This window comes from Pleurodeles waltl, chromosome 1_2 (assembly GCF_031143425.1).
Source record: "Pleurodeles waltl isolate 20211129_DDA chromosome 1_2, aPleWal1.hap1.20221129, whole genome shotgun sequence".
Lineage (NCBI taxonomy): Eukaryota > Metazoa > Chordata > Amphibia > Caudata > Salamandridae > Pleurodeles > Pleurodeles waltl.
In genome coordinates this window covers 19,384,366-19,411,562 of record NC_090437.1, presented here as the reverse complement: position 1 = coordinate 19,411,562, position 27,197 = coordinate 19,384,366, and the positions used below count along the sequence as shown (strand labels likewise).

At 42.1% G+C, this 27,197-nt stretch overlaps 1 protein-coding gene across 1 annotated transcript in view; it reads right to left on the bottom strand.

Annotated features, from left to right (window-relative positions):
• Positions 1–27,197, bottom strand: part of ELP1 (elongator acetyltransferase complex subunit 1) — an 886,544-nt gene that overhangs the window by 836,830 nt on the left and 22,517 nt on the right. The window contains exons 3-6 of the mRNA XM_069235684.1: positions 26,345–26,497; positions 13,846–13,927; positions 13,279–13,359; positions 5,972–6,057 (exon numbers count right to left, since the gene is read on the bottom strand). Of these exons, the coding sequence (XP_069091785.1) occupies positions 5,972–6,057; positions 13,279–13,359; positions 13,846–13,927; positions 26,345–26,497 (402 nt within the window). The remainder of the gene's footprint in view (positions 1–5,971; positions 6,058–13,278; positions 13,360–13,845; positions 13,928–26,344; positions 26,498–27,197) is intronic.

Genomic DNA, 27,197 nt, shown 5'->3' with positions numbered 1-27,197 from the left:
CTAGTTTTTGTATCACACTGATCAAATGTTTTATTATCATAAGCATTTCCCTATTCGAAAATTGAGGAAAGATAAATAAATGTTAGAAAAGTACACTTATTAATTAACTTCAAATATTACAAATCGTGAAAGTCTGTGTTTATACAATACTACTTTTCTTCTCATATCATTATACCCATTATTATATTCCTTGTACAAATATTCCCTTACTATGTATTTACATATCTATATGTTTCTCTAGTCCTACTATACTAGAGAAACTATTCAATAAAAATAAAATAAAACCTATAAATAAAATTCAAATTATAAGTAAGTAAAGTTAAAAAAATTATGACTAAATAAATTAAAGAAAAATAAAAATGATTACAAATGTGTGTGTGTGTATATATATATATATATATATATATATATTATTATAAATAAAAAAAGAATAATATAAATGTACTCTCTTGTAAGCTTTACTTTGTCTACCCATCGCCATACGTCATGTCTATCAATCTCTCCTCCATCCCCACTCTGACTCATCCCAAACCCATTCTACTACTTTCATCTCCAAAATAACACTGCCTAAGCTCTTCTCTCCTCTTCCAAATCTAGCTTACCCAAACCTCGGTTTACTATCATGATCTCCCACACAACCCACTAAATTCTTCCTCATTTATCTCACCTTTGACTCATCCAAGACCCCTCCTGCTACTATGATTTCCCTAACCCTTTCCACAGACTCTTCCCTTCTCCATCTACCCTTTACTCATCGCAAGCCTCATCCTATTACTATAAACTCCCGATTAACACCTCTGGATTCTTCCCTCCTCTATCCCTCCATTACTCTAGTCAATCCAACTAACAAACTCACATATCCTCTGGTAAAATTAAACCATAATAATACTAAAACTATACTCATATTTCCCTATACTAATTCCTCTTGGGTTCAGAAGTAGCGTGCTACTCTCCGAAAAGTGCTTCGACGCCTCGTCAGAAGTAGTAAGCGCTATATAAATACTATACCTAAACATTCAATTAAGATGAATCAGGAGGATAAATTAAAATATTTTGAATGCACAATGACACCCTTATAATTGTCACTGGTAATACATTTATTAGGGAAACATCCTGTACAACGAGGTCTAAACCACTACTTGCCTGAACCACTACTGCTAAACAACCAAAAAGTCTCTACAACGAAGTAATGAGCAACTGGTGTCTAAACAACGATTTTGCCTGAATAACGAATGCCTGACAACGAATTTTAAGGTACGTTTTTCTTTTCTTTTTCTGGTTTATTAGTTGTTTAGAATTATAAGTTGTTAAGAATATATATATATATATATATATAGATATATATAGATATGAAAGAAAAGATGTCCTGATCTGCGTGTTACGGCGCACTTAATTCTCCGGTGGTGCTGGTTTGAGGCAGGACAACCATATTTTCAAAGAACAAGATTCTCTTTCTGTTTTAGCAAGAGAAAACCGCACTCTGTCGTTGTGCCAAAAATACCTTAACTTTTAATACATTAGTGAGATCATAAACAAACAAACAGGAATCCCCTGACGCTATATAAATATATATATATATAAATTATAAACAACTAATAAACCATAATTTTTTTTTTTTTTTTTTTTAAACTTACCTTAAAATTTGTTGTTCAGGCAATCGTTATTCAGGCAAAATCATTGTTTAAACAGTAGTTGTTCAGTACTTCGTTGTAGGGACTTTTTAGTTGTTTAGCAGTAGTTGTTTAGGCTATTGTTGTTTAGGACCTAGTTGTTCAGTCACATATTCCATTTATTACTCACATTAATTCATATAGGAACAATTGCAAAAGAAAATTCCATCTGCTTCCCCCACAACAGAAAGTTGTAACATTTAGATTCTTTTGACAAATATACCAAACCAAAACATTATTTTGACAAATATACTAAACACAAACATAAATGAACACACCATGAATACAGAATGAAAATAATCACACAAGCTATCCTTTTTGGATTTCTTTGTGCTTTCCCTAAAGTTCAAAGCAAGGTGGTTGCGACCAGTCCTCTGTGCATCAAATCCACCCAGGTAGCCCAACCTCTGTCAAGGTTCATCTCTCACAACTCAGATTAGGACCTAGATGTGGGTGCAGAGCAGAAAGGAGAGATGCAGTGGCTGAATAACGTTTTTAGAAATAACAGTAATGGGCTTACTATTGGAAAGAATTGATTCTTACTCTTGCATTAACCTGTTTCTCTATAATGCCTGGAGTGTGTCTCTATCATAACTGACAACTGTGTCAAGTGGAGTAGGTTCAATGACCAGACCTTGTCCGGAAGCAAACAGAAAGAGAATTAACTTCTAGACAATACCTAGAATGCAATGAACTATTCATTGTGCAAGGGAATGTGTGCTAAATCTGAAATTGGGGGCAAACATTAATTGGGTATGATTTCCGATTCTGAGCTAGGCTCAAATTGTGAACAGACCTAGATAACTGTGTACCCTGAAAACATGTTAAAAAGTGGGAGCACATCAGCAGATAGAAAATCCATGTTACCCCCATTCCAACATGAAGAATGTGGATCGAGAAGCAGAACACTAAGGGCGGGGTAATGAGGATGCAATACCACAACATTGCTTCCTTTGTACAGTTTTGATGTCCAGGGTATGTAAAGATTTCTCTGCAATGGTTGATGGATATAGTAACAAAGAGGGCAGCACAACCTGCTGATTCAAGCAAAAATCCAGATTACAAAATATAGGTAATAAAAAGTCATCTCTGATGCAAACCACAGATTTGTCTTCAGAACAGCTTTGTTATTACCAAACTTGAGAAAAGGTTGTTTGAAGTAATAAAGCTTATACTTCAATTATGCTTCAGGCCAATAAGAAAGTAATTTTGTACAATAATGTATTTACAGCACTTGGTAAATCATTTCAGTCATGATCTTATCAGGGATGCACATGGAATTAGAGATCAAATTATTCAGTGTTTGTTTTAAATATAGTCTCAACAGCTAGCTGTTTCACACAGGATACATTAAAATCCCTAAGTCTGTACAGATGTATAGACATTGGAGTGGTGCATTTGGTAAAAAATATAAGCACCTGCTTTAAAGCCAAAGCACACAGTTTGCCTTTCACCATAAAAAGCAAATATTTGCAGTGGTTTGAATGCTTCAGGTGCTGAAATTAGTAACCTGAAGATTGACGGAAGTAGTAAAGTTGATTTGGCTCACCAAATAGATTTGGTAGACTAGCAATCTTAAAATGATGGTCTTGGATTGGACACAAACTGCCCAATTTCTTATTCACTAATGAGCATCTTGAATACATTTTCTTCTAGGGTGCTAAACCTGTTCCATCACTCTCTTTAGCATTAAGATATTCATACCTCAGACTAAACAGAATTAGTGACGCTGTCACTTCTAATGGCACCTTTACGCTCTTTAATACATCATTAATGCACTTGAAGAGATCACACTATGTGGATGATCTCTGCAGGAAGATGTGGAACTTTCCTAGGTAATCTAGTTGATAGTCCCCCAATACTGGAGCTCCTATGGTACTGTGTAATCCTCCCACTCACTGCTCCTTCCTTTAGAATAAACAGTATCAGAAACAGGCTGCTGGTTCTATTGTTTGCCTTCCTTCTCTTCTATATGCACCTTCTTCTCCTCCTGATGCATACTGGCACTAGTCAGAGAAATTAATTCCTGGGAAGTAGAACTTTATGGCCTAGCAATGATGAAGGAAACAGAAGTGTTCTGGAGACAGCGGTATCTCCTCTTGAGAGCTAAAAAGGGGGCTGGCAGACCAAGGTTATGCAGGAAGATATTTCATTTGAAAAATTCTGCATCATTTTTTTCAAACTGCCAGGGTATTCTGGGGTACCATATCCAATGGGGGAGTGAGTTGGCATTCTGTACATCAAAAGTATGGATATCTCTGAGGCATGATTATAAATTGTATGGCATCCCATTTTATTTTTTTATCATTGTAATAATCACACAGTCACTGTCATGCATACTGGCGTAACTGAGACAGAATCTTTAAATCTTTGTTCGGTTATCACTTGATTGAATCATTTTTTTATAATTAATTTATACAGATATTTAACAAAATATTTTTACTATTTTTTAAGTTTAATAAACTTTTGAAACTTTCTGTATAAGACTGGGGGTTCTCTAACCCAGTTGCGGAGATCTCTGCCAAGTGTGCAGAACATATTTTACAGACATTTTATAGCAGGGGTGTGGAATTTATTAAAATATCTACTTGTCCACGGGACAGGTTGCTTCTCAAATCTACTTGTCCTGTAAAAAGATCTACTTATCCCTTTGGTGCCATGTAGTGTGGCGACAAATTATAGCAGCACTCTCATTATGTAAGTGCTCTGATAATAGCCTCTCTGATTATGCCAGGGCTACTACCATAGTAGGGCTTGAATACTTGCAGTTTCAATCCCTACTGTAGCAATTTCCTTATTTTGCCACCTTTCTGCAGATCTGCATACTGGGGCTGGAGGAAGCAGTAAGCAATAGTTCCAGGGCTGGAATGCCTTTGAGTCTGCAAACATACTACCCTGCATGTTTTAAAGATTTTTACCAGCTTCTCTATAATATTTTCCCATAATAAGAAAGGTTGGACATTTACTCCTGACAATGGCAGAATTAGAACTTCTTCCAGGGTTGGGAAGAAAGTGGCTGGAGGGACAATGAACTTTCAAATGCTCAATAGATTTTCACATGAGCAAATCTACACATCGTATTTACCCATGCTAAAATACAGTTCACAAATATTTTATAGGGGTACAACATATACCATGGGTGCACTTTTGTGACTTTCTTTAAGAATTTGGGGCCACATGTAGGTAGGTTCAGATTTGCGACCATCCGAATGTAGGATGGTGTCCCTGACACCATCTGTGATTCGCAAGGGCTTCGCAAATGCCCACCTCATGAATAATCATGAGGTGGGTCGCAATTTGCGATCCCCTCGCGAATGGCGGCCCTCACAGGGATGGTGGCCTGCTGGAGGCAGCATACCACCATGTCTGTTACTGCTTTTCAATAAAGCAGTTTTTTTTGTAATGCAGCCCGTTTTCCTTAAAGGAAAACGAGATGCATAACCAAAACGAAAAATGAAACGTTTTCGTTTCATTTTTTCAGAGCAGGCAGTGGTCCACAGGACCACTGCCTGCTCAGAATTTTTTTTTGCAGTGACATTCACAATGGGGAAGGGGTCCCATGGAGATCCCTTCCCTTTTGCGAAAGTGTTAGCACCCATTTGAAATGGGTGCAAACTGCGATTGGTTTGCGCCCGCGGTCACAAAACAATACTACATTGCACTTCGAGTCGCAATTAGGAAGGGAACACACCTTACTAATTGCGAGTCGCAAACCCGTTTTGCGATTTGGTAACCAGGTTAGCCCCTCTGTGCTTTTTCATCACTTGGCTATAACTGCTGCAGAAATAACAGATGATCCTCAAACCAATCATATTTGGTTTAATACCTGTCTGACATCAGCCCTAGATGCAGTGGCTGTTTTAAGCAAATCATGTTCCAAAGAGACAAACTGCTCCTTGGTTAACTCATTCACTCAACTCACTTGCTGAGACCAAGCTGCCTAGCAAGTGATATGGCATCACAACTATTCTTAAGTTCTAGAGAGTCAACATATTAGCGCACTGAGAAATTATAATAAGGAGATTGCCAAGAACTGAGCACTATTCGGTACTTCTCGCATGATGAAGGCAACAATGCCCCATAAAAAATGTTTGAGATTCTGCAGGGGTTTTCCAATAAAACCATAAAATTCCAACAAACATAAAGTTCAAAATACAGTGAAGAATCTCATCATATGCTATTGTACTAAATTATTTCAGTCTAATAACAGAAGGAAGAGATAATATGCTCAAATATCTTCTTTGACCATAGGAAAGAAATCAGTACGTATAACTGTGAAAAACAGTCTGTCCTGAATTTACCATTTGCTTCTGCTGTGCTGCCTGTTTTCCTTCTGATCCATGGAACTGGGTTTCCTTCTTTCCCCAACCCAAAGTGATGAACTTTCCTAGGAATGACAACAGTTCAATAGAAAATAAATAGAAAGGCAATTTAGCACAGTACCCAATACCTCTCAGTCTCACTGCTTCCAGACATTCTTCCTTACAATACACGTTTCTGCCATCATCACCAAATCGCTGTTTCCAAAGATGAGTGAGAACTGAGCAGCTGGCATTTCACTTATCCCTTACTGCAAGAGTATATTTTCATGAAGTTAAATACTTGTAAAACCAGTTCATAAGAACTATTTTTTCCCTAACGACCTCCGACAGAATGGAAGAAGAGTTGTTAGTTTTAGACACCTCTGCCTCAACAGACCATCAACAGGTACTAAGGGACCATCTGCTGGGCATGCTCCATCAGACAAATAGAAACAGGATTTCTACACCATTCACTAACTTAGGTTGCCTACTTGCTAAGCATTTATTTATTCGTAGATGGAAATCATCGTCTCCCCCTGTGATCTCTGCCTAGGCTCTCTCCAGGACACCCTGGGCCCTGGCCGAGAGTGTGGCCTTGCTTAAAGGGGATATCCGGGGTCTGCACAAATACCCCATTTCCACCAGCTAGAACACTTTACTGGTTGAGTTCCAATCTAACGTGCCAAAGGTTGACACACCTACAGAAGCGCCCCTGACCCCAGTTTAACTGCACCTCTTTCTACTGCTCACCTAATGCGACATGTGTTGAGTGCAATCGCCTTTTGACCCCTTCAGTATAAAGAAATTAGATCTCAGGGCTCTATTGTTGATAGATCTTTACTAGATGAATGTGCAGGTGTGGGCTCGTTCCAATGTTTGATATTCGGTTTGATATGTTACTCAGAACTGTGACGTAAACAGTGTTCAAGTCACCAGCTTGATGTAGTCCTTAAATGCATTTTGCATTGTACGTGGCTTAATAGAATGTATCAAATAAAATGTTCAATAACAAGATTAAAAACAGAAACATGTACTAAGGGACCAACTACCTCTATACTACATGTGTAATGGGTTGAGCACCATTGCATTCCTTAAAATAACAGTGCATTTCTTTCAGCAAGAAGCAACATGCATATGGAACAGATTCCTTATATTTATTGTCTTTTAAGGGATAAAATAGAAGCGGGACAGGCAACAATACTGCTCTGCATATTTTAAAGCCATTTGTTTCTAATGGGTTCCTTTTTGCTAACATGGCTATGGTTTAAGTCATGACTAGACCAGGGCTCCCTGACTGGAGTCGTTTGCCTTAAGCAGTCTGAGGGGTGCCCATGGTGCAAACTCCTGCTACAAACTAGCCTCTTTCAGGCTAGGAGCATCAGGTGACATCTATGCCTTTATCCTTTGGTAGGTTCTGCTCAAGTAGCCAACTCTGATTGTTATTTAAATCGTTACATCTGTTTTTTTGGGTGTAAATGTTTTGTAGTAGCCATTATATCCTTGGCTTAAAGAAGCAGGATTGATTTTTCTTAAGGCATCAATTTTGATGGTTTCTCTAACTGTTATTTCAGTCATTTGGTTTAATTCTATTCATTTGGCAAGATCCCATTCTTGAAAACGTAGTCAAGGTCACAATCTGGGATACTGGGCTTACTATGAGATGAGTGTACTCTTATGAGTTGAACACACACAGTGCTTTCTCTGCACTCCTGTGGCTACTCTTGCACTATGAAGATGCCAAGAACCAAACATCTCAAATAAAGCAGAAGTTAAGGCTAGTGCACAATTGGCAACAAACTGTCCAGCAGAATATAACTTCCTTTATATCCAACTTAGCACAGATATGGCATTGAGCTGACTTCCCACTAAGACATGTCACACACAGATCCAACAGTAATGATTGGACAGCACTGTTAAATACATCAAACACAACACCCAGCACCAAGCAGTGGGATTCCCTATCGACCCAGAAGCTGGCAAAGCAACTGGCAAAGTTCTTCAGCTTTAACATTTAAACAGTTCAGTCAATAAGACAGAGCAAATTAACTGTGAAAATAACTGAACACAATTCCCATGCTGCATAATCACCAACTGAATCACACTCTGGTATGTGATGGTAACTTTGTAGACATGCAGAAAGACTTCAGACTGCTGAAAGTACAGCAAGACCATACCTATGATAGATTGTATGTTTCACAAATTGTAATAAGATGCCAATAGCGTAACATGCAGGGTAGTTACTAGAGAAAGGCGTCTTCACACAGTCAATTACTTTGTTTATGATTACGGAGTTTTATTTCCCTATCCTGCACAGGCAACAATTTGTTCAGCATTCGTTAATTAAGAGTCCAGTGATGGAGAATTGGTGCTACTTGTAATGTACATCTTCATGAGTATCATGAGATCTTCATTAACATTCATATATACAACATTAAGCAGCAAGCTCACACACCCCCAGTGGAGGGAAGAGTCATAATAAACAGAAGCAGAGGATATTAGATCAAACTGGTGTGGAACGCATGACATATGTATTTGTACTGCAGGAAATACAGAAGCAGGGGATATTAGACCAAACTGTTGTGGAACACATGACATATGTGTTTGCACTGTAGGAGATTCAATAGGACAATTTGAAGTAAGAAAAATACAATTTGGGTACATTATTACACTGATACTATTTCTAACACTAATAGAACATAAATTACTACTGTGAGAGTAGAAGCCCACTCATAGCCTGGTTTCATGCTCTTTGTAATGCCACACTTTCCCATCTCAGCCACAAATGCACCACCTAGACAAGATGAGGAGTTTCTAAGAGATGCACAACTGCTATCACTAGGACTAGCAAGAGGAATTTCCTTGAAGTGAAAGAAGACCCTAGGCTTGGATAATCTGACAGTTGAATTCTGTAGTACGTAAAAGGCCTGCCGGACACCCCACCCAGTGACATTATAATCACATGCTTGAGTGGGTGTTTGACTCCCTACTTTCATGTGCAAGGTCAACTGATTGTGTTGGCTGGGAAACCCAAGAGGGCCTTCAGTACATGAATCAATGTGTCATTCACTGTCAATGCTTTTAACATAGTTTATTGTATTTTATAAAATTTAAACACCCATCCAGACTGATACTATGGTTCATTAAACACCTTGATATACAATATTTAATAATATACTGTTCCATCCAGTCCAGAGAACAGTTTCACAAAGGTCAAATAAAAGTGATGTTGTATGCAACAACAGATTGGGTAGAACATCCATCATTGTCATTTGTGTTAGAGGTAAATGTGTAGGCAATATCTATCAACCCAAGTGCGCAGTAGTAACATGGATTAGTCAAAAGCTGCATGTCAAGCAACCATCAATGCCAAATACATTTTATCAACGGGGTGCCTCACGTCCTATAGGGTTATTTTTGGTATAATGTACGAGTATCCCTCAAAGCCAGATATTCGGTCAGACCAATCAGTTGCAAGGTACCAGATTAGCACATCAAATATATGGGGGTACTAGGGTAGAATGTCATAAGATTTTTAGGGACACTGCTGGTCCACTGGAATTCGGGTGGGAGGTCAGCTGCAGTGGAGATTTCTCTGGCGGGATCATGTTGCGAGAGGCACTCACGGTTTGTGGCAGCCTGTGAAAACAGGCTGCAGACGTAGACTAGGGGGCCCAAGCGGCCCAAACCCAAAGGAGGCTCAGTTGTGGAGAGTCTCAGGACCCCAAGGGCACTGTTGAACTACTTTCTCCAGCACTCATGGGAGGAATTCACAGTTTGTGGTAACCTGTGAAAACAGGCTGCAGGCGTGGACTGGGGCACCAGTCTGACCAAACCCAAGGGGGCTTAGCTGTGAAGGGTCTCAGGACCCCATGGGCACCATTGATCCACTTCTCGGGCTGTGGGGCATGGGTGCAGAGGTGCTTTCAGGCATCGGGTCACGATGTTCCAGAGGCTCTTGCAGTTCCTGCTTTTCTGCAGACACAGGCTGCAGGGGTGCCTGGGGGGGCTGGGGGGTGCAGTCTGGCTAAACCCAAGATGAGGCTCAGCACCTGAGGGTCTCTTTGCCTCAGTGGCACTGTCTTTTCACGGTAACTCAGGCTGGGTGGCTCGTGTGCAGTGAGGCTTTGTCCGGCAGGGTTACTCTGGCAAAGGCTCTCATTTCGGTCCTTTTGGTGCCTGCAAACAAGTAGGAAGCAGATCCTCTGCTCCAAAGTCATGGGACACTCCTCCGCAGCTTTTGGAAGTAACACTGTTTTCTGGACAAGCCGTGTCATGCAATTGTCAGAGACAACAGGAATGCTGGCAGGGCTGGTGCCAAGTCAGTTGCTGCTCCTCAATTCTCACGTTGGAGGCTCTTCTTTGTCCTCCTTTCTTCTCCAGGCAGATGAATCTCATTTCTTGAATACTAGAATTAGGGGTGTTACAGGGAGTGAAGGGTAGTAGCCAATGGGCCACTTACTCTAGTGGTCACTACACCCCCTGTATGACCACTTAATGTGGGGAGTGGGCATAACCCTGTTCCAGAGCTCCTAATTCTGCCACCAACAAGGTGGTGGAATGTTCCTAGAGTGGGGCACAGCAGGCAACTCACCTTAGGGGTGTGTCTGATCTGGGTGTACTCCTTGGCTCGTAGCATAGCTAATTTCCCACTTGTCCTGGTACAAAATGGGCCTCAGGGTAAGTGGTGGCATTCTGGGTGATGCTGGGGTTGCATATCAATGGCGGTTGGCCTTGGTATGCTAAATCACTAGCCATCCTGCTGGAGGAGGTGTGAACACCTTTCTCTGGAGATGGCATTGTTTCTAGCCTCCAAGAGTGTGGGCTCTCAAACCTGCAGGGGTAGGAAACCTGTATGTCGTCGCAGGCCATGCTGTACCAGTCAGCCAGGCTGCTGTAGGGGTAACTTACATAAACTGCATGCAGTGTCTGCAGACATTGCACACAGGGTGTGTCTTGTGTTGTTTTTTCACTTTTGCCTGCACCATGTTACGCAGTCTGCAATGGCAGTCTGCATGAGTGTGTTGAGGGGTCCCTTAGGGTGGCCCAATACATGCTGCAGCCCTTAGGGACCCTCCTTAGTACTTGCGCTTAATGTACTAAGGGTACCGTTTACTAGGGACTTACTAGGGTTATAAGGGTATTGCCAGTTGGGGAACAACTGCACACTTTTGGGGAAAGATATCTGGCATTAGAGACATGGTTAGCAGGAACCCAGTGCACTTCAGTCAAAAATGCAATAAATACCAGGCAAAAAGTGGGGGTGACCTGGTCAAAAGGGGGCACTTTCCTACAAGAACCATCTCAAATAGTTACATTTTCAGTGTCTCTGATTATTTGAAGTAATGATGCTCAAATAAATTGTATCACTTAAAGAATATGTAACCATTTGAGGCGGTCCTTTTTCCTAGGTGGTCCACCTATTGCCGGTATAAACTCCCAAATTAAGGGATCCACCATTGCCAACGGAACACATTGTTTTGACAAGAATTGTGTAACATCTAAGATATATGTGATTTTCTTCTTTGGACAATTGCCATTATTTGCACAAATGTTTTTCTGTTTTAAAATAAATGCCAAAGTTCTTCTGCATCATTATGTGTGGTGTCTTATATGATAAACAAAACACAGTAACGATATCCAAGTTATAAGAAATGTGGTTGTAAGCATTTGAGTAGGATCATAACAATACTTACGGTAACAATAGAAAGGTTACTACTGGTAGACCTTTGCCGTTGAACCTATCCTGCTACAGCCATTTGTACATTATAGGAACTTTCTAAAAGTGGCATTTTCAAAACTGTAAGGACAAATCCAATTTTACCATTAAAGAAGGTTTATCATTAAAAGTTAATAGGTACCAAACGTGATGCATCTACCTGCTCCCAATTCAGAATTACAAACTACTAAATATAATAAGGAATCCTCTAAATTATCCTATGGGAGCAGCAGGCCTCACAGTAGTAAAAAATAAAATTTAGGTTTTTTCACTACCAGGATATACTGCCCTATGGGCTACCTACAGCCTACCTTTGGGCTGAAAAGGGGAGTTTAAGTCTTGGCATGGGGGTTTAACTGCCAAGTCAATATCAGTTCAGGGTGCAATGGCAGGCCTGGAACATGTTTTGGAGAAACACCTAAGTGGATGGCACAATAAGTGCTGCAAACCCACTGGTAGCATTTATTTACAGGCCCTCTGTAAATGGTATACCAATCAACGAGGGATTTCTGAATAAATAAATATGCCAATTAGGAATGTGCCAATCAAACCATGTGTAGGGGTGTGGGCATAAGCACTGGTAGTAAAGTGCATAGAGTCCTAAGGTCAAGAAAAACGAATTAACCCAAAAATAGGAGGAGGAAGGCAAAACGTTTGGGGGTGACCTCGCAGAGAGGGACAGATCCAACATTCATGTATACGAGGTTCCCTCTGGTATGTTCTTTCATAGCTCAGAGATGACTATACTAACGCCTCCATTACAGTATCTGTTAAAATTTGGCTTCTCTAGAGTTTTAGCAGAATGTTAGCAGTCTGGTGAGGTTTTAAATCCATCATAAAACTCCACAGAATGGCTGTCTCACCCTGATTATTACTTTCCTTACATCGCTTTTATAAAATGTGAGACCTACAGCTAATGAGTTAATGAAAAGGGTAGCACCATAAATACGATTAACATTATTTGCCACTGGCACACTGAGAAAATGGAAACTGCATAAAGTTACATAAAATCAAAATGAAGAGATACAGCTAAGCTATTCAATATAGTATGTCCAGCAGTTTTCCCAGGTCTGATATACAAGAATTCACTTCTAATTATTTGAAAATGGTTATTGCTAGTCCTAACTGATGAAGTAAACCTTTCCATTTGTGTTAGCTTAAGAGTCTTAATCCCTTTTTAACTATACACTTCCATCTTGCTTTTGATTGATAAACTAGAATTATATTCTGCAACCTCACTGCAAGTTTTTACTTAGGAACACAGTGTCCCTTCAGTGTTAAATGACTAAAATACAATACCAACAAATGTATACAAGTGCAAACCTATATATGACACTTTCAATACAAATCAGTATAAAGCAGTCTCAAGTTCCCCTTTTTCTCGGCCTCCAGTGCACCCTGAAGCATATATACTGTTTATTATGTCTCACTGACATATATCTGTGGAGATTAACAACTCATAAAAGTCATCTCCAAATCTTAGTGTAATACACTAAAGGCAATTCCCATATTTCTTCTGATCATTTCTGCTGAGTAGTTCAAAGTTGCTGCTGTATTGAAGTAGCTGCATCATTATACATAATGTTCCTACCTTCACCAAAATCAGCGTGGTGGATCGGTGTTTCTGTAATTGGTTCAAAGTCTCTTGTCATCATTATAAGCGTTTGCTGACCTTCAGGGAAAAAAAAAGAAAAAGAAATGCTAATGTGCCCATTCCAGAAGAAAGCCACTGCCATTCAATAAATACACTTTCTAATGAACGTATACAACCAGAATGTTTCCTGAACAAAAGAAGTGGCCAGGTTGATAGGCAACAAATGACCCTGAACTGTAGAAAATTCTATTTTTACATTAGACAACACACAATAGAGTGCATATGTATAATGTGCTAACCATCTGATCCAAGACATTTTTGGTTAAAGTATATGAGTTTGATGAAGTAAAAAAACAGGTGAGTATCTCAATGTTTCTATTATCTCTTTGGATCTCTGAACTGCAGGAGACCTTTCACTATCCTATGTATCTCAAACTTGCAAACAGCTATCCCTATCCCATGTTTACTGCAATGTTTTCTATTCTGAACTAGAAGGACTACAAAATGACTCAATTCATCACAAGAGTCACCATTCAAATGCATAAGCTATCTCTACCTTCATACCTGTTACAAGGAGGACAAGCTCTTGGTCAGGGCTCCAGCTCATAGCAGTGAGGCCGCTGTCTACAGTCCCAACGCACTCCAGCTGTAAAAAAATAAAGAGCACAATAAAGAGAAGGTTTGATAGACAGTTCCAGAAAAATGATGTAGGAAACAAGAGAGACAACTGCAACTGTATAGTCTCTCCAAAGCTGTGCAGCTACTTTGGTTTTCAAAGCTTAAATACAAACCTTGTCAATCCAAACACACTAGTTACGTTATCCCTAAATCATTAACACTGTCTCTATCGCCCCTTTTTATGTTGTTATAAATTATCTCCTGGTGATAGTTTTTTTAACTTGGGGTTTCAATGAGCTAAAAGATTACCAGTAGCACTGGATGATACAATGTGATGCCTTGAAGTCAAACCTCAGATCCTTCTTTGGCCATAATAGTAGTTTGACCCAGCAATAGAATCATAACAGAGCAAGCTGTGCATTAAGTTCATACATTAAGTTCATAAATGTGCGTCCTTCTCCTATACCTTTTTTTGGCATTTTCCATGAATATTACAGGTTTAGAGATTTAGTTCTTCATGTGTCTTTTCCCAGTTCCTATTCTAGACAATTTTGGATAAAACTTGCCTGTAAGGTATTTATAATATGCTGCAATGATTGTTGTTTTGCTGTACTTATCATTGCTATTACACTTAATGTGAAAGTTAAATTATATGCACTTGATAGACTGAGATAGGTTACTCCACTGCACATTTTTTTCATAATTTTTTTACTGCAAATATTACATTGATATTATCAATGATGTTATCAAAGATGTCATGAATGACACAATTTGTGAGTTAATTAGCAGTGCATGGTGAGGGTGTGAGTTATAATTACCTCAGAGCACAAGTTATAGTTACTTGATGTAACTAACGATAACTGGTGAATTTCTATGGTTTTGTACATTTAAAATGTGAGTCTAACTATAACCTTCCTATAACCTTTGTTTTTTAAAGAGAATTTCTATGTTTTTTTTAAATTTTATTTCCTAACTATAACATACCTGTAACCTTTGTTTTTTTCAGTGAATTGCTATGTTTTTTTTTGTACACCTATAGTAATTTTTTATCACTATACGTTAATCCTTCACTCATGTGCAGGAGAGGTTGCCCACAAGACCTGGCCTGCAGCCAGACCCTGCGGCCAACACCCCCTAACCACCCAAACCCACACTGTGCACAGCACTTTAGTCATGCGCGTGGGAGTCGGATGCAGCTCCTCTGGGTGTGAGAATAAGTTTGAGAGGGTGTATCTGGGGGTGAGAGTGGCTGTCAGATTGTCTGTTTGGGTGTGAGAGTGCGTACATCAGTGTTTTAGTGGATGCATCAGTGTGTGTGGAGGTCTGTGAATGGCTGCATGAGGGTGTCAGTGGCTCTGTGAGTGGGTGCATGAGTGTCTGAGTGGGTCTATGAGTGGGTACGTAAGTGTCTAAGTGGGTGTGTGAGTCGGAGAAATTGAAAGAGAGAAAGTGAGAGAAAAAGGGAGATTTTTGGCTTTTATTTCACATACACTTAGAATGAGATATTTTTGGTGGATGAAAAAAATGTATTGAATATTTTTTTTAAAGTATCTTTTTTAAATAAAAAAAAAAGGAAATGAGTCTGGAAACTTCACAAGGAGCTATGTGGGTTTCCTTTTTAACTCTTCTTTTTTTTAGCCCTTTGTGGGCTATGTGGAACCACGAGGGAGCCCTCAAGGGCTCCCGCCGTGGTCCCTACTTTTTTTATTTTATTTTATTTTTAATACAAAAGCCCTTACGGGCTACCTGGCAATGAGGGGAAAGTCTTAAGGCTTCCCTGGCAGTGCCATTGCTTAAGCAAGCACGGAGCTGCTCTGACAGCAGCTCCATGCTTGCTGAAGCATTTCATCTCTGTCCCCTGTGCCCGCACTGGGGACAGAGATGAAACATCAAATTTTGACAGCACGACCAGCTTTTAAGGTCTTGCCTTCAAAACCCAAAATGTTTGATGTAGCTTGGCTGCAGCGCTGCATCGCTGCAGCCAAGTCACAGCAAACAGCTATGTCCCGGGGATGGGCCCCCAGGGACATAGCAAGAGCCGGCCCTGGGGGGGGTGGCGGTCCCCAGGGCAATCTGTGGCTCACAGAGGGGGGTCCCATGACCCCCCTCCAACAATAACTTAGCCCTGGGGGTAGTTGTCCCCGGGGCGTGGACTCCCATAGGAACCCCCATTGTTTTTGTAACATTTGCTCTGGGTGGACCCAGGGGCAGCTATAGTGTTGCTCCGGGGGGTGGTGGTCCCCAGGGTAGCAGGGTGGCCACAGGGGCCCCATGCATTAATTACAAGATCGCCATGGGGAGGTGGTGGTCCCCAGGGCAGCAGAGGGCGACAGGCCCCAAGCATACCAAAAAATAAGCACCGAGGAGGTGGCGGTCTCCAGGGCATCGGGAGAGGGCCAGGAGGCACCGCTTGTTTTTTTTTTTTTGTTTTTTTTAAATAAAGCCCCCGGGACTTGGCCCACCCGGGGGCATTAGGCTAAAAAAGCATTGCTTTGTTTTTTTTTATTTACGAGCAGAGTCTGCTCGTAAAATCAAAAATAAAATTGCTTTTTTTTAGCCCTGAGGGCTTCCCTTTGGGACCCCACCACCAGAGCTAAGGGGGGGTCAGGGTGTTCGTACCCTGGCCCCTTTTTTTTTTTTCTCTCTCTCTCTCTCATATATTTTTTGGTTAGATAAGTACAAGTAAAATTGTATTTTACCCAATCCTTCAGTGCAGGACTGACTGGTCTGTGCCAGCCTGCCACTGAGACGAGTTTCTGACATCCTGGGGTGGGAGCCACAAACAAAGCCTGTACTGGGTGGAAGCAAAGGCTAAGCTTCATGTTACAATGCCCCAGGGCATTCCAGCTAGTGGAGATACCCGCCCTCTGGACACAGCCCCCACGTTTGGCAGCAAGTCCAGAAGAGATAATGAGAAAAACAAGGAGGACCCCTAAGGTGCCCTGAGCTGAGGTGACCCCTGCCTTTAGAAATCCTCCATCTTAGTTTTGGAGGATTCCCCCAATAAGAATAGGGATGTGCCCCCTCCCCTCAGGGAGGAGGCGCAAGGAGGGTGTAGCCATTGGCTACTGCCCCAGACCTAAACACACCCCTAAATTCCATATTTAGAGGCAACCCTGAACCCAGGAAATCAGATTCCTGCAACCTGAAGAAAGAAGGACTGCTGACCTGAAAGCCATGCAGAGACAACGGAGACACCAACTGACGTGGCCCCAGCCCTACCGGCCTGTCTACCGACTCAAAGAACCTGCACAGCGACGCATTCAGCGGGACCAGCAACCTCGGAGGACTCAGAGAACTGCCCTGCATCTAAAGGACCAAGAACCTCCGAGAAAAGTGGCACTGTTCAGAAACTGCAACAACTTTTAAAGAGACTCTCCCTTCCTGCCAGAAGCGTGAGTCTTCACACACTGCACCTGATGCCCCCGGCTCAACTCCAGGACAACCAACACCACAGAGAGGACTCCCAGGCGACTCCAACTACGTGGACACCCGGAGTCGATCTCCCTGCACCCCCACGGCTACACCTGCATAAAGGATCCAGAGGCTCCCCCTTACCGCAACTGCCTGGTAACAAGGGAACCCCACGCCTGGACCAAGCACTGCACACTCAGCCCCCAGGACCGAGAGGAACCACCTACCAGTACAGGAGTGACCAGCAGGCGGCCCTCATCCTAGTCCAGTCGGTGGCTGGCCCGAGCAGCCCACCTGTGCCCTGCCTGCATCGCCTAAATGACCCCCGGGCCCCTCCATTGCTTTCTATAGCAAACCAGACACCTACTTTGCACACTGCACCCGGGCGCCCCAGTGCCACTGAGGGTGTGTTTTGTGTGCTTGTGTGTCCCCGCCCAACCCCCGCAGTGCTCTCCAAAATCTCCCTGGTCTGCTCCCTGAGGAAGCAGGTACTTACCTGTAAGCAGACTGGAACCGGAGCACCCCTGTTCTTCATAGGCGCCTATGTGTTTTGGGCCCTCCTTTGACTTCTGCACCTGACTGGCCCTGTGTTGCTGGTGCGGTGGCATTGGGGTTGAACCCCCAACGGTGGGCTGCCTATGCCCAGGAGACTGACTGTGTAAGTGCTTTACTTACCTAAGAAAACTAACCAAAACTTACCTTCCCCAGGAATAGCTTATTGCCATTTTAACCAAAACTGTGTGCACTACTGTTTTAAATCAAAGTTGAAGTACCTTGCATTTTATGTACTTACCTCAAATCCTGAATCGTGTGGTTCTAAAATAAATTAAGAAAATATATTTTTCTATATAAAACCTATTGGCCTGGAGTTAAGTCATTGAGTGTGTGTTCCTCATTTATTGCCTGTGTGTGTACATCAAATACTTAACACTATCCTCTGATAAGCCAACTCCTCGACCACACCACCACAAAACAGAGCATTAGTATTATCTAATTTTGCCACTATCAATCTATAAGGGGAACCCTTGGACTCTGTGCACACTATCTCTCACTTTGAGATAGTATATACAGAGCCAACTTCCTACACCTGGTGATAAACCTAAAAAAATTCAACGAGTGCCTGGTTTTTCGCCACTTCAAAAAGGAAGGGATCCACCTCCTCAGAGACCTCCTACAGGTAAACGATTGGATGGTGCGGCTCAATCTAAAGGATACCTACCTCACAAGTCCCATTCCCCCCACCCCCCAAACAGGCGGTTTCTCCAATTCGAATGGAGGAGCTAAATCTTCGAATTCACCTCCCTTCCTTTCAGGGTATCCTCCGCTCCATAGTGCACCAATCTGGTAGGCCACTTCTGTGCTTACTGTCTAGGCAACCAAATCTTGGTGGTGGCCGAACACCTCACAGGGAAGTCAAATCAGGTAGGGGACTGAAATTCACGCCACTGGAAGGACGTAAGCCTTTGGTGGCTTCATCCACAGGTGTTTCAGTGGATACAATCCCATTGGGGTCCCTTTTCCATGGACCTGTTCACCGAACGGACGCCTTCCTACAGAATAGGAGCCAAAAGAGGAGATATGCGTTTTCCCTGTTTACAATGATCATGAGGCTTGCGGTTCAAGCTCGGAGGGAGAGGGCGGACCTAGTGGTGGTCACGCCCTTGTGCAGATCTCAAGTCTGGTTTCCAGTTCTGATAGAACTTTCTTGGGATTTTCCAATCCGTCTAACCCCGTTTCCGGATCTCCTTCTTGATCCACTAGGGAATCGTCACCACCTGGTGATGGAGGGGTGTCTCCACCTCAGGGCCTGGAGAATTTCCGAGGAAGATGGCAAATTCTGGGTATTTCATGAGAGACTGCAATCCTACTTGCAAAGTTGAGGGTGGATAGCACCAAAAAAAAAGATACAGATCAGACTGGACAAGATGGCTGGGTTGGTGCCATATCCGACTGCTTGATCCCTTGATGGCGGACATTGTCCATATCCTGAATTATTTGGCATCTTTGCCATCTGAGGGTCTATCCTACAGATCAATCAATACCGTCTGTTTGGCCATCTCGGCGGGCCATAGCCCGGTCGAGGGACGACCAATTGGAGAACACCCATTTGTCTGCCAACTCCTCAGAGGTATCAGACTATTCCTTCCTCCGGGTCCAAGGTATTCTACTCTTTGGGATGTGAACAAGGTACTCTGCCTATTTAAATCATGGGTGGCTAACAAGTATCTGTCGAAGAAACAGATATTGGCAAAGCTGGCTACCCTGCTATGATTGATATCTTGTCATCAGGTTTCCGACGTCCGTGCACTGGATATCACAGGCAGAGTCTTTACCCCGTAGGAGTGACATTTCACATCTGAAGACGAACAAAGTGCAATTAAAAAATTATTTCCTAGCCCAGTTTTAACACAAATCCAAAGTTGAGCGTGATTTGGGCTTCGTCCGCTTATGAATCCAAGACAGAGGAAGTCCATCCCCACAGCGAACGACAACTCCTAATAGCTCTGACTAAACCACACAGAGCGGTGTCTTCTCCTACCATCGCCAGATGGGTCAAGTAGGTATTACAGGAAGCTGGAATCGATACTTCCATTTTTGGAGCTAATTCGGTGAGGGGTCAATGACCTCAAAAGCCTTTGCCTTAGAAGCCCGCCTAAAGGACATACTCAATGCGGCAGACTGGTCCTCAGATTCTACCTTTAAGAGATTCTATTTGAAGCTGGTACAAAATATGGCAGTTTTGGTAGTGGACAAGCTTTAATCCAACCTAATCTCCACCTCCGATCCTGACACAGAATGAAAAATTTCCTCCTGCCTATTGTAACGGAAAGTTTCAATTCTATTAAGGACACAGCGGCGAGGAGGAGTTTCCCCACCACCCCAAACGTTAGAACCACACAATGGAGGAACAAGATTCCTCCATTCTGAAATGATTTGAGTTATATGTAAATAATTTGACGTTGTTGGTTGCTCTAGATAACTGCATGTTGGTATATCTTGATGTATCAAATTGAGAATAACAGAAACATAAGGACATTAGAAAGGTGATTTAGTTGTTGATAGACTATCAAATGACCGTTGGAGTATCGAAAATGTGATCATGGTAAACTTAAGAAGAGAAATATTGACTTCTTTTCAATTTCAAGAACGGAATCTGGCAAACAGGAAGAATTAATGGCTGAGGTTGCAGGAAGTAAGAGGAAGAAGGGGTTGTCAGGAGAAGTTCTTGAGGGGCATGCTGACACCGAATTGGTTGACCTGAGTGAAGACTCATGGGACTTGCAGTTTTATTGTTAAAATCGTTTCTTTATATATTGTTGAAAAGCTGCTGGTTAAAAATAAAGTGGAGAGACAGCCTAATTCTCACCTTCGTGTCCTTAATACAATTGAAACTTTACGTTATGATAGATAGGAAATTTTTCATTATTATTTGAGACCCCCTTGAAAAGCCTGAGCCTCCTGCACATGCACACGAGAATTTTTGCAATTTACAGCCATTCTCACAGACCCCAATTTCATTTTGTTTCAATTATTAATAGCAATCTGCACACAACCCACACTACTTACACTTAGGGGGACATTATGAACATGGCAGTCCAGACCGCCATGCCGGTGGTGGCGGAAAGCAGCGCCACCGGCATGGCTGTCTGGCCCACCATAGTACGAACACAGGGGGGACCGCCACAGGCGGCCCTCCACCACCGCCAGACTACCGCCGCCAGGCAGCCTGACGATGGCGGAGTACTCTATCCGACAGGGCAGCGCTGCCCTCCAGATAAAGAACTCGTATTCCTCCAGCCTTTCCCTGGCCCTGGAAGGGGTGTTCCAGGGCCCCCATGCACAGCCCTGTCGCGTGGTCATTGCCCGATTTACCGTCAGTGATATGCGCGACGGGTGCAGCTGCCCCACGGAATGTTGGTAATACGGCCAGCGGGGTCTTCAACAGGCTGGCGGTCTGTGTTCAGACCGCCAGCATGAACACGGCAGGGATTCCTGCCATGTTCATAATGACCACCTTAGTCAATGTGATCAAATATATATGTAGAGCATCAGTCCTTGTTGCATCTTTGCGGAAATGTTGAAGTAAACCACATAAATGCAAATCTCCTTCTGATGAAGTAAAAAATTATGCTGTCACTTGTATTGACTTATTTTGTTATTTTTGTATTTTAATACAAAATCTAGATGTACTCGAACAAGTAGAAAATATCAGCAGCAGGTAAAATTAAGACTCAACATTTGGAGGTTTAAGTAGTGTGGACCTTCTACTTGCCTACAATTTTATGCATAAGATTGGATATATTGTTAATCACTGTACAAAAATACAAATGGTTGGTACGAAATATCAATAAAAAAATGACATTACAAAAAAATTAAAGAGATCAGTTTTAAGTGTGTGAAAATGTTTACAAAAGGTTCAGTAGACTCTTGCCACATTGTAATGATAAAAATACACGTCTCTGTGTGTTACAAAATTTGCCATCTCTAACCAGTCTAAACTCATGAGAATGTAGTAGGCACTCTTTAATATTTGTGGAAATACAGTTTGGGCACACCTTTTTTCCAACTGAACAATGTGTTCTGTTGGGGGAGCAACCAAAGACTGGAACACCAATGGCGGACTCACTGCGTTCTGAGTTCACTGATGAAAAACAGTAAGGTATGTCACATAATGTAAAACAGGGAAATGATGGCATAGCATTCCAAACAATGCAAAGACCTTCATCAGTCCATATGTTTCACTGTGACGGAGGATTCCTAAATCTTTCAAAAAAATGCTGAAAAGCTTATGTATAAACAGAAAATGTTGGTGACACAAAAGTGATTCCGAGATTGAAAGAGGGAGCACAGTATTTATCTATTGCGCTATCAAAGTAGCTGCACTACCATATTTATTTTACTTATGTTTATTTACTAATGCATACAAACACCTAACACCCAATAGTTATCTTTGTAACGAAAAATCCAGACTGATTCCAAAACCTCTAAAAAAACTCTCTGGGAGGTTTCATTGTATACGGAACTCAGAAGCATTTCTAATCTAACAAACAGGGAACAGTCATGTCTTCAACAACATCCTAAACTTCAGCAGTGACGGCTCTTTATGGAGTTCTAGGGTGAGATCATTCCAAGACCTAACTGCCAACACTCAAAACGTTCTGCTGCCTAACGTGCCTCATCGAAATTTTGGCCCATTTAGTCAGTCTGCTGACTCACATATTAGATTGTGTCCTGGTAAATAAAAAGAAAATCTCTTAATCATAGGACAAGATATTTCATCGTAAATAGCTTTGTGTACTAATCAAAGATATTAGAATTGCATTGTTTACCTAACTGGAAACCAGTGTAGTTTCACTTTGACAAGTGAAATGGCTTCAAACTTTTTGATATTTAATATCAGCCTGGCAGCTGCATTGAGGACAAGCTACAATATGTTCATGAATTTTGTCGGCAAACTTAAACGGATAGCATTGCAATTGTCAAGCCTGGCCAACACAAAGGCATTTATGATCTGTAATCTCTATGAAAATTGAAAAGACAGATGATTCTTTTTAGAATGCTTAATTAAAAAAAGTAGTTATTCACCAAATAATTTATTTGCAACTCCACTGTAAGGCGAGAGTGGATTTTCACTTCTAATATTTTTACACTATGTACAGGTGTAGGTTTTTAATCCATCAACAGACTTCAAAAGTGATTATTGTAATCCAGTGTTTATTTAACAGGAAGCAGAATTTCTGTTTTATCCACATTTACTTTTAATCGCCTGTGAGGCATCCAGTGTTGTGCAGTTTCTAAGCATTCCCGCATAGTAGCAGCGATTAAGCTACTTGTTCACATACATAAGAGAAGTTAGGCTGAACAACTGATTCGTCTGGTACTGTATATAGGTTAAGAACAGGGGTGAGAGAACAGGGGTGAGAGAACGGTTCCCTGAGGTAGTCCGCAAGATAAGATTTTAGCATCCAAAAGATATTACCAAGTTCAGCCTGAACAGCCTGGCCAGATAGCAAGCTATTGAATCAACTTAGAGCAATTCCCTGGATACTAAAGCCATTCTTCCTCCTTCCAGGCTTTGACTAGTGTAGTGAGTGTGCACAATAGAAGCACACTTCTAAATGATTAAGATGTATGGAAAGTTGTCCACTATTATCTTGGCAATGTCACAAGGATGTTACCTCTTTCCTCACTTAAATCACAAAATCCCAATGATGTCAACAGAGTAGTATCTTAATTTACTCATGACAATGTTGAGTGTTTCCCCTTACCCAAGAAATCTATTAACCTTTTTCAGCTATTCCAGAAAAAAACTTTATCTCATCTGTGGGCTACACAGCTCAAAAGAAGCTTGTCCTCCCTTTTCGAAAATATAAACATCTCCCCTATCATTCACAGTCTGTTTATTTTTATGCCTCCTTAAATGATGCAATGTGTTGTTTTATTGACTCCCTGTTGTACTTGGTATACATCTGCTTTACGCACACAAGACATCAGTCTTTGACACAGTGTTAGGAGGAACTAACAATTTTCACTGCAATAAGGCACAGGGATGCTGTATAAAAGATTTCGATGTATAAACAAGTGTCAATTGTTACACATTATTAGTCAAGCAGAACAGTGATTATTATCAGGACCGTATTTTTCAAGTGTGTCTACACAAATGTAACTGCTAAAAGGTACAGGGTTACAGTGTGTACATGGGAAGAGTGAAATATCCATAGAATTCTCAAACGTTTGTCAAATGTTGTTATCAAGAAGGCTGGTGCATGATACCTGTAGGAAGTTGGCTCTGTATATACTATCTCAAAGTGAGAGATAGTGTGCACAGAGTCCAAGGGTTCCCCTTAGAGGTTGATAGAGGCAAAATTAGATAATACTAATGCTCTGTTTTGTGGTACTGTGGTCAAGCAGTAGGCTTAACAGAATGTAGTGTTAAGCATTTGTTGTACACACACAGGCAATAAATGAGGAACACACACTCAAAGACTTAACTCCAGACCAATAGTTTTAATATAGAAAACTATTTTTTCTTAATTTATTTTAGAACCAAAAGATTCAAGATTTGAAGTAAAAACATAAAATGCAAGGTACTCCACACAGGTAAGTAAGGAACTTTGAATTAAAGCAGTAGTACACACAGTTTAGCTTAAAATGGCAATACGCTATTTTAAAAGTGGACACTGCAAAAATTAACAGTTCCTGGGGGAGGTAAGTATGGTTAAGTTTCGGAGGTAAGTAAAGCACTTACAAGTTCAGTCTCCAGGGCATAGCCAGCCCACTGTTGGGGGTTCAAGGCAACCCCAAAGTCACCGCACCAGCAACACAGGGCCGGTCAAGTGCAGAGGTCAAAGGAGGGCCCAAAACACATTGGTGCCTAAGGAGAACAGGGGTGCTCCGGTTCCGGTCTGCTGGCAGGTAAGTACCTGGGTCCTTGGGGAGCAGACCATGGGGGTTTTGTAGAGCACTGGGGTGACACAAACAGGCATACAAAACACACCCTCAGCGGCACAGGTTGCAGTGTGCAAAGTTGGCATCAGGTTTGCTATTTAAAGCAATGGAGGGATCTGGGGGTCACTTAGGCAATGCAGGCAGGGCACAGGGGGACTTCTCGGGCCAGCCACTGACTGGGCTAGTGGTCACTCCTGCACTGGAGTTTGACTCCTCTCGGTCCTGGGGGCTGCATGTGCAGTGCTAGGTCCAGGAGTCGGGTTCCGTGTTAACAGGCAATCGCGGTCAGGGGGAGCCTCTGGATCCTCTCTGCAGGCGTCACTGTGGGGATACAGTGGGGGTCGTCTCAGGTTACTCACGAGGTCGCAGTCACCTGGGGGTCCTCTTTGCAGTGTTGGTTCTCTGGAGCTCGAGCCAGTGGACATCGGGTGCAGAGTGTGAAGTCTCACGCTTCCGGCGGGAAGAGTGAGTTCTTTAAAAGTTGCTTCAAAGTTGCAAAAAGGTTTCTGTTGGTGAACAGTGCTGCTGTTCTCTGGAGTTTCTTGGTCCTTCAGTTCAGGGCAGTCCTCTGAGTTTTCAGAGGTCGCTGGTGCCTGTCAGATGTGTCGCTGTGCAGGTTCTTTGAGTCAGACGACAAGCCGGTAGGGCTGGGGCCAAGTCAGTTGTCGTCTCCGTCGTCTCTGCAAGGCTTTTAGGTCGGCAGTCCTTCTTCTTTGTGTAGGTTGCAGGAATCTGATTTCCTGGGTTCTGGGTCGCCAATAAATACTAAATTTAGGGGTGTGTTTAGGTCAGGAGGGCAGTAGCCAAAGGCTACTGTCCTGGAGTGTGGCTACACCCTCTTTGTGCCTCCTCCCTGAGTGGAGGGGGGCACATCCCTAATCCTATTGGGGGAATCCTCCAAACTCAAGATGGGAGATTTCAAAAGGCAGGGGTCACCTCAGCTCAGGACACCTTAGGGGCTGTCCTGACTGGTGGGTGACTCCTCCTTGTTTTTCTCATTATCCTCTCCTGCCTTGCCGCCCAAAGTGGGGGCAGAGGCCGGAGGGACGGGCATCTCCACTAGCTGGGATGCCCTGGGTTGCTGTAACAAAAGGCATGAGCCTTTGAGGCTCACCGCCAGGTGTTACAGTTCCTGCAGGGGGAGGTGAAAAGCACCTCCACCCAGTACAGGCTTTGTTCCTGGCCACAGAGTGACAAATGCACCACTCTCCCCATGTGCAATATGATGAGAAACAATAGCATAGTTCTACTTCCCACACTAGAGTAGGTAACAAGTTTAATGTAAGTATGTATAGCCCCCGTTCTTTCCCTTACTGGAATGTCAAAGCAGGAAACCATGAGTAGATTTTTTAACATTTGCCAATAATAAATGTTGGGATCTGCAAGTTACACTTTCAAAACCAAGCAAGACAGACTAAGTAACACTAAACTAAGTACCAATAAATGTGTAATAGGAACAGACATTAAAGAACGCTGAGAGTGAGAGAGAAAGAGGTGGAGAGAGGAAGCGAGCAGCTAAGGATGACCAAATACAGTGCAATACCATTCATCCTATCCGGTATTGATTGGCTTTGCTCCTTACCTGGTTTGTAGTGAGGTTGCACAAAACAACATCTCCAGCTGCTGTAGCAACACACACAGACTCCTGATCTGGCAAGTCCTGAATGCCAACAATGAGTCCACTTCCATCCAGTGGAAGGAATCCCTCTGCAGTCAGCGACACTTCACTGGTGAACTGTTGTCACAGGGTTTAAAGGAAAAAACACACTCACAAATTAATAAAATACAGAGTCCTCAATACCCAGATATATTGATCACAAAAGAGACTGTAAAGGTGATAAGAATCAGTTTCTAAAGAACAAATTGTGAAACATAATAAGGAATATTCAAACATCATGTGTCAAAGGTTTTAGCAAAGATTACAATAGCCAATTGGTTGCAATTGACTTGGCACGCAAGGTGTTTGTTTGAAGAAAATCATTATCACTTAACCTACATTTGGGTAAGAGCATTGACTCTGCATCTTTCAAATGACGGATGTTCTACAAGTTGAAACTTCAAGACAACTCTACCAGCCTGTCTAGCAGAGGGCTGATGGCAAAATGATGTTACACAAGAAAAAGGCAGGAGTGGATAAGAAAAATACTTTGATTAGCATTTGTTCAAAAGAAGAAATTATGCATTTGAATTTGAAGAAAATCTTCATGAGTGCACAAGGCAAACATGTAAGTGCTCATGAGCCCTGAGATGAAGGGCGTATGATTGTAAGTCATCTGGACTGGAACACAGGCTGTTAACTAAATCCAAATGCTGGTGCCCTAAATGTTAAGAGCAGGTAAGCACAAAGAAGGCCAAAGACCTTGGGGGAGGCGGATTATAACCATGGGGGAGATGAAAGGATTTAAAATTATTGTCACTTCACCATAGTCTGACGC